Raw genomic sequence first — 8,891 nt, 5'->3', positions numbered from 1 at the left:
AAAAAAAAAAAAAAAAAGAAAACTTTTGCCCCTTTTTAATACTTCTCTTCCAGAAAAAGATCTGGTTGAGAGAAAGGGTAATTTTTAAAATGTAAAGAAGTTATGATTGCTAAATGGGACATACCAGTTTTATAACAAAACCCCTGGCACCTGAGCAGCCGCAAAGGAAGGCGAACACTGATAACCTTTTCCAATATTCCCTTTACTCTGTTCCTGAAGAAAAACTTTCCATGTTGCCTTTTTTAACTGCTGCAAACACTTTGAATTTAAACAGGCTACTGAGCCTGTCCACCTGACAGTACTGTGAGACACCAAGGGGTGGCCTCATGCACTTCCCACACACAACACCCCCAGATGTCATGCACACTCTTGAGGCTGATACCCTGCTGTCATAGGTGAGCAGCTATTTGAAGTAGACTGCACAGAAATACTCCCTCTGAAACAGACTGAACTAATTTTTCAGACTGGATTGGAAACCTGATTTCCTTTAGACTAGGAGTATTGAACCTTTTTTTTCTTCTACCACACAGAAGAGTAAGTTACCTTGGACCACACGTTAAATACACAAACACTAACACTCATGAAAGCTTATAAGCCAAAAAAAAGTCCACACATACTTTTCATCGTATCTGATGCCAAAGTTAAGCAAAAAGTCCTCATAAAATCAGCACACAGCTAGCAGCCACAGGTTGGACACCCCTGCGTTAGACTTTACCCAGGTACCTTTTCCCTTGCTGATTTTGATTTCTGTTTTTTCATTGTGATAAACCGTATGTGTGAATACAACTATATGCCAAGTCCTTTGAGACTTGTTAGCAACGCATCAAACCTGAAGGTTGTCTTGGGGATCCCTATGCAGTCCCTTAGCATTCTCTAAAGGTAATCAGTCTTTTTTCCTTTTTGAGACAGGGTCTCTGTCATCCCAGTAGAGTGCAGTGGTATGATCATAGCTCACCGCCACCTCAAACTTCAGGGCTCAAGCAACCCTCCTGCCTCAGCCTCCCAAGTAGTTGGGACAACAGGCATCCACCATCATGCCCACTTAATTTTTTCTGTTTTTTTTTTTTTTTTTTTTGTAGAGAAAGGGTCTCGTTCTTGGTCAGGCTGTTCTCAAACTCCTGACCTCAAGCAGTCCTCCCATATCACCTTCCAAAGTGCTAGGATTATAGTCATGACCCACTGGGCCTGGCCCCTAATAATCTTTGACAGCCTTTTTGTTTTCTGGTAAGACAGTGTTCCAGGCTTATTTATTTCTACCCCAGAGCTGTTTCTCTCTAATAGGAAATATTTAGAAACTTTAATCTGGACATTAGGACTGTTCATTGTTGCTAAATTAATCATTGTTTCTAGATTTTTTTTCCCCCTCAGTAGATTGAGCTAGGACTTAAAAACAAACGAACAGGCTCGGCACCTGTGGCTCAAGTGACTAAGGTGCCAACCACATACACCTAAGGTGGCAGGTTCGAATCCAGCCCAGGCCCACCAAACAACGATGATGACTGCAACCAGAAAAAATGGCCAGGCATTGTGGCAGGCGTCTGTTGTCCCTACTTGGGAGGCGGAGACAGGAGACTCGCTTGAGCCCAGGAGTTGGAGGTTGCTGTGAGCTGTGATGCCACGGCACTCTGCCCAGGGGGACAGCTTGAGGCTCTGTCTCCAAAAAAAAAAAAAAACAGGTTCATAGTAATGTTTCTGCTAATTAAGGCTGCAGGGTTTTTACAAAGTTCATCAGTAAAACATCTACAGCTCATCTGTTCCTGGTCAAGAAAATCTCAGTTCTTAGCCAACAATTATTATTTTATCCTTCTATAGCTAAAGCAGCTTTAGAAAAATGGTGTCACCAACAACAACAATACAGGTACTGGAAAGCTGAAGTTTTTTGTAGTTCTCTCTTTAGAGTATGGAATAATAATCAGATTCACGTGTTTTAAGTTATTTGGAATTTCTTTCTCTGTGGTTATACCACCAACTCAGTACAAAGTTAGGTTCCTTTTTTTCTCCCTTTTTTTATTGGAAGAGATTTCTTTTTTGTTTAAATTTCTTTGTATACTTATATAAAATCTTTTCATGGTTCCAAAGTCAAATCTAAAAAAATACATATATTCTCTGCCACTCCCCTTTAGTCTTCTTATTTGACCTCTAGAGCTAAGAAATAAATTTGTAGCGTTTTAAGCCAGTTTCTGATCATTTGTTACAGTAGCCATAGGGAGCCAGGACAAGTATTAATACCTGGAATTAGGGTGCTGCTGTAACAACACACCTAAAAAATGTGGCTTTGGATTTAGGCGATAAATAAAGGCTGAAGCAATTTTTAGAGGTTTCATAGCAAAAGCTTAGATTCCTTGAATAGACTGTTAGAAGTAGGAATATTAAAGGTGCTGTTTATCAGGACTCAGAAGGAATGAGGAACACATTGGAAACTAGACACAGAGTTGTCCCTGTGATATAGTGGCAGAAAACTTCAGCTGGATTGTGTCCTACAGATGCATGAAAAAGAGAACTTGTAAGCAGTAAACTTGGATATTTAGCGAGGAGCTAAAGTGTAATAGGTGCAGTGTGCTTTCTTCTTGTTGCTTTTAGTAAAATGGTAAGAAAGATAAATTGAGAGAACTGTTAAGCCAAAAAAAAAAAAAAAGGAATTCACATTAATGACTTGAAATTAGGAGCCTCCGTTGTGAGGAAGGAATGCTATAGGAAGCCGAGGCTATGACCAGACCACCTTTTGCTGTTGCTGAGGAGATTAAATATATGACTTACAGAGCCTCTCAAATCTCTTCCAAAAATCTCAGCCATCTCTCAACTAGAAATAGAGATAGGATTATCCAGGAAAGATCCTTAGAGGAGCCTCTTTCTAATGGAGTCAATCTCATACATAGGAGACCCAGTTTTTCAGAAAGTTACATTACCAGAAACACTGTTGACTGGGATGGAAAGAGATGGAAGACAAAAATGAAAGGTTTTAGTTCTTGAAAATTCTGTAGGTAGGAAATAAGCTGAATAAAAAGAATGACTCCAGTGATACAATCAAGAGCCAGAAGGCAATGCCACAGGTCCCAGGGGATTATTGCCAGGCCTTGAAACCTAATAGAATTTGCCCAGTTGAATTTCAGAATTACTTTGGACTGGTAACTCCCTTCTTCCTTCCATTTTCTTCCTAGTGGAAAGGGAATGTCTTATTCTATGCCTGTCCCGCTATTATATTTGGAAGCATCCTCTACTCACTTTTTGCACTTTGCATTTTTCATTTAATTGTATATCCTAGTGTTTATTTTGTAGCATGTATATAGGGTCCTCATTTTTCTCAGCTGAATAGTACTCCTTTTGTGGACGTAGCGTAATTTATTCAGTTTCCTATTAATGGCATTTGGGTTATTTTTATAGGATTGTGCTATTACAGAAAGTGCTGTAGTGAATAACCTGTCCATGTGTCTTATTTTGCTACTGTATCTGTTGGGTGGAAAATGCAACAGTCATTTACTATATAAACCAGATACGGTTTAACCACCAGCCACAGTAACAAGTACATGTTACAGGATGACCCAACTCCCACGCATGTGCACACACACACATAAGACAAGTGTCATAGTTATCTTAATACCTATGATCTAGTTCATTTTAAAAATTCAGGTTGCAGTCCTAATTGATGTACTTAGGGTCACAACTCAAACATTGGCTTGACCAAGGTCTGACACTTTTTTTAAGAGCCAAATTTAGTCTTGTAGACTAGTCATGGTTCCACCTCTGCCTCTGCCATTGTAGCCTAAGACTCACAGGCAACACGTAAACTGAATAGACTTGGCTATGTCTTGGCAAAAGTTTATCAAGAAAACAGGTGACTGTAAGCTAGGTGTTGTGGTGGTGCCTGTAGTCCCAGCTACTTGGGGGGCTGAGGCAAGAGGATCGCTTGAGGCTATGACACTCTCCCGGGGGTCACAAAGTGGGGCTCTGTCTCAGAAATAAAAGAACAAGAAAAGGAAACAGGTAACTGTAGATGACAGAACTGTTTTAGGCTTAGTAGGCTGCACAATGCTTCTTCTGTAGCAAGGGGACATATGGAGGAGGGTCAATTACTGTATAAAATTAGGACTCAGGAAGGAGAATGTAGGAAATAGCTATTGAATCAGCAGCAATGGCTGTCACATTCGCCTAAATGTTCTTAGTTATCACTTTACAGGATTAAGCTCCACATACACAGATAGCCCTAGATATTTCAGGGATAAAATATAATATTTGTTTGCCCACGTTTAAGAGTAGGCAGATAGAGATGGTTATTTTAAAATATAGTAATTATAAATGGTTGAATTAAATCTGAGGGGAGAAAAATTTGCATAATTACAGGTGCCAGCTTAAATTTGAGCTAATTTTTGGGCATAAGATACTTTGAAACCTCTTTCCAAAGTCATTAAGATGTCTAAATATCTAAAAATGGTAACTTCCAATCACATGATCATTACCTTTGGCATGATTGGAAGCAAAAACACCAAAGTGGCAGTGGGGCATGGACTCATTTAAGTCCAGTGCTACTTGCAGAAAAAGAAATAATAAAAGTTAATATTACAAAAGACCCCATTGTTACTGTTTGAAATTTGTGTTTGGGGGGTGGTCAGGAGTGCGTAAGGATGGGGAGGATTCTTCCTGGCACCCGTTGCTACTCGTAGTGTCTTCATACTGAAGCACGGCTAGGCATCCTGCCTGGTTCTTAACCATAGGCCTGCTTTGTTTCTGTAAAGGAGTCACAGAGCCGGGTCCTTTGGGGAGGTACCTCTTTCTAGACCTCTATAAGGTCCTTGGAAATAGTTAAGTGAGGGATAAAAGTACAGGGGTAAACTGAAAGCCAGGAAAAATGGAGCGATGGAGACTACAAGAAAGAAGAGTAACTGAAAAAGAATTCACAGATGGGAAGATACACAAGATTGTTCCAGCTGCCTGGGGCTTCTATCATTCTAGTAGTATCTTGCATTAATAAGCATCTTCTCTGGGTTCAAAGACTTATTACATGTGTTTCAAAGCAGTTGCAGAGATCAAAGAGAGGAGCCAAGTAGAATTAGCTTGATTTTACAGATTGTAAAAAGTAAATGACTTGACAGGGCTCTCCAGAAAGAGAGGAATGGAGCTGACAGTAGGGACCCCAGGCTACTGAGCTGACTGAGTGAAGGACTTACCCGAGGCTAGCCTGTCCAGCCACCTCCCGTCTCCCTCCCTGCAGTCCTTGGCAGTCGACCAGCTAACCTTAACATTTCTTACCTAATACTCTTTCTTCTCCATAGATTCTTTGTGGGAAAGAGATTCCTCGCTGGATCAACCGACTTGCCTACTTCAGCTCCTGTATACCCTTTCTACAGAGTTGCCTCCCAAAGGAGTGGCTCACTCCGGCCGCCCTGCAGTCCAGTGTCAGCCAAGAGCTCCAGGATGAACTGGAGGAAGCAGAGGACGCTGCCGCATCTGCCTCCATGGCAAGCGCCGCGGCAGGCTCCAGACCCGGGCGCCACACTAAACTATAAACGTCTCCAAAGTCACACTTTCAGAACTGTCTCTTGCAGTTGAGTATAAATAGGGAAAAGTAAACAGAGTAAGCGTCCTTTGGGTATTTTGTATGCAAAGATGGCTCTCCCCCAAATCCCAGTTTTTCAGCTCAGGATTATATTTGTAATCAAAAAAAAAAAAAAAAAATCACTTGGCGCAGGAGGGAGAACTTTGTATGAAGCTGCCCTCTGTTTTTTTTACCCACTTGTAAATCTGGATTTACTTCTTCTGTTTTATACAAGCTCTGTTAAGTTATGTTTACAGTATTTTGTATCACTGTTTACAAATCTTGCATGGACTCCTGCCTCCGTGAAAGAAAATCTTCATGTCTTCAAAACTTAGGCAGGTCATCTGCGTACACTTCTGACAATTGCCAGAGCTACAGCATAAATAGTAGGCACATAAAAAGGTATGTACACAGTTAGGCGTCATTACCTGCTCCAGAATGTAGATTTTTGTTTTGTTAACGTTGGGGGCACCAGGACGCAGAGACCTAAACTGTCCCAAGGTGAGGGAGCACGCACAGCCTGAGGGCGTGGACCCTGAGTCCAGCTCCTCTCCGTGCTCCCTCCCACCCTGAGTAGCACATCTCCCAAGGTGCCCGTGGAGGATTAGTTTTACCCAAATATCCGTCCACCTAGACGGGTGGTATATTACCTTTCTGGCTTTGCTGCCTCTCGGTCTACAATTGAGATGTGTTTTGTTAAAGATACTCTTGTAACTGACAAGTGTTTTTGCACATGTTTTCGGGGAGGGGCTTCATTTTTATTTTAATGCACAGGATTTTGTTGGTGGTATAGGAATATCCTAAGTGGTAGCCTTCTGAGTAACAGTATAAGTTGACATTCAACTGCTTTTAACTATTCAGGCTACCTTTTTTATACTAGACCCTGAAAAACAGTCTGAAGTAACACACCCCAAAAAGGTAATTCTTTCATATTTCATATTTTTTACGTACCATGTCAAAATGAATATGTTGGAGTTTGTTAATTTGTTACGGGAATTGTTTCCCCTCATAATAGCGTGCTTAGTCTTACAGACAGACATCTTGTTGAAAAGTCATCTGTGTGTCTTAAAACTCATCTTTTTATGTTCTCACAAATGTATGTCTTTTACATAACGTACTCTAAGAATGACATTGTCACCACAGATAAATCGTCATAGGCAAGGAAATCTACCTGCTTGAGTCTGCTCTCAGTTTGACCCTCGGACGTAAGAACCAGGTTGTTAAATGTCATTCCGTTTTTCTGCCTTAAGAATGAATGTCCTACATAAAATAGTGATGCAGTATATAAATTATCCAAGGCAGTAACTTCAGCTTCTTATATATATTGTTAAAGTTATTTACACATTTATTTAAACTTTTAGACTGGAATTTTACTATTGCTCTGTGAGGATACATATCTTTCCGTAAACTACATTTTTAACTTTTCCATAAGCTGAATTTGGTTAATTTATCAACTTAAGCACACCCTATTCATAGGGAAAATAAACCTTGGGTATAAGCATTGGCCCAAGGACAGTGAAGCCACTAGTTTGTGCTTGTAAAGGGAAACCTTTACAAATTTCTCTAGTTCTTTAGGGGGCAGAACACTTGTTTTAAGATTGGGACAGAAAGAAGAAGAAAGAAATATATGAACTTCAGGAAATGTTGACTTGGTTCAGATCTCAAAATGAGATTTGGGACAAAACACTAAGGCTCTAGCAGTGAAATGTTTGCTTTAAAAAAAAAAAGAGTCCTGTCATCAAACCCTGGCTTAGGACAAAATGTTTGATGCAGTTTGCTTGGCATATTTTTAAAATATGGATTGTAGTTTTTTCTAATTCATTCAAATATACATGAGGCTACTCACACAAAGGAGTAGCTGTTAGACACTTCTTGGTGGATAGCCAGGAACATCTGTGCTTAGCCAGGATTCTGCGACTCAGTACACAAAGCATTTTGTTGTAAATTTGTCGTACTTTCATCTGCAGCACTTGGAGTTTAAAAATACTGCAAAGCATTCTAGTAGAAATAGCGTCCTAAGACCAGGTATCATACGAACAGGTAAAATTCCAGACATGAGATTCCTTGCAATCTAGTTATACCTGAGGTTGAGAAACGAATGTCTTTAGAGAATCCCATTCAAGTCAAGTCCTTCTCTGCAGTTCAAAATTGAGAATAGAGTTAATTAGCATTTAACTAGCTTTTACTTGCCCTTGGAAGGAAAGAATCTTGTTCTCAGCCTGATTTCTGTTAAGATAAATATTCTACATCAAAAATCTGGTTATATGCATACATGTGATACAGGGAGTCTGTTTATTGTTAGAACCAAGTGAGAAATGGTGGGTTGGACAGTAATATAGCGTTAGAGGGTCAGAAACTTCTGGTTTCTGCTGTTTGTTTTAAAAATAGCCTTGGGTTTGGGGTATTTTTAACCCTTCAAGGAGCATTCACTCTTGAAAGTGTGACTTGGGGCCTATAGAAGGCAGTGGTGTCCGATCTTAGCCTCCACTTGATGCCTGCACTCCAGCCAACTATTGCTCTGACCCACAGCAATAGCGCAAGTTACCCATCACCAGCATTTGTACAGAGCAGGGAATTCTGGTTTTAGTCAACTGGTAGCATGGTGTGTGTGAGAAGGGAGATTCAGCATGACAGACAGCTGCAGGACTCGCCATCCCTGGCTTCTTTCCATCTCAAAACGGGTAGAAACACATTCACTGCTTCAGGTTCTAATCTGTGTGTCTCCGTATGGCATTTCTGTAAGCTATTCTGTAATTTTAACATATGCTGTATTTGCGTTAAATGACTTAAGTTTAAAAGATTGGGTTTTGTGTTCAGCAGGCTGGCCACACTGCCATCTTACCCCTCAGGATGGCTGGTTTGGGAGTGCAGCTCAGTTCTTAGATTAGCATCATCTACTCGTTCAATACACATCTTTGCTGTGTGAAAGGTGTTAACAGCTGTCAAAGAATCTTCACAGACCTGAAGATAATTTCTTGTAAAGTTGAATGCAAGTGTACTGTGTCATTCATAGTGTTTATATAAAAATACCAGGAATCTTCACTTTTGCTACCTTGATATAGCATTGGGCTATCATGTAACAACATTGAAATACATTGATTTATTAAAGAAATACTTTTATAAGAAATGCTTCCTAGAGTTTTCTGACCTCCAGGAGACTGCACTGTTGTGTATTTGTGTTGGGTGGGGTGGGGGTGTGTTTTAAAACCCGGGATTCCCGTCTGCTGGCAGGAGTCGGGCCTGCCCTTGTCTGTCTGTCTTCCTCCTGTGCTCACACGTGCGTTTACTCACACGTATTCCTCATGCTCCCAGGCCCGTGGGCCAGTGCCTCAGCTGTCAAAGCATGGCCACACCTCACAGG

General features: G+C 40.6%; 1 protein-coding gene across 1 annotated transcript in view; it reads left to right on the top strand.

Moving 5' to 3' along the window:
- The window catches only part of DESI2 (desumoylating isopeptidase 2), a 73,035-nt gene extending 64,386 nt beyond the window's left edge, over positions 1-8,649 (top strand). Inside the window, exon 4 of the mRNA XM_023518555.1 lies at positions 5,268-8,649. Within this exon, the coding sequence (XP_023374323.1) occupies positions 5,268-5,501 (234 nt within the window). The 3' untranslated portion in view covers positions 5,502-8,649. The remainder of the gene's footprint in view (positions 1-5,267) is intronic.
- The last annotated feature ends 242 nt before the right edge of the window (positions 8,650-8,891 follow it).

This window comes from Otolemur garnettii, unplaced genomic scaffold (assembly GCF_000181295.1).
Source record: "Otolemur garnettii isolate 467f Iridium unplaced genomic scaffold, OtoGar3 scaffold00141, whole genome shotgun sequence".
NCBI lineage: Eukaryota > Metazoa > Chordata > Mammalia > Primates > Galagidae > Otolemur > Otolemur garnettii.
This window is presented reverse-complemented; position numbering and strand designations above follow the sequence as displayed.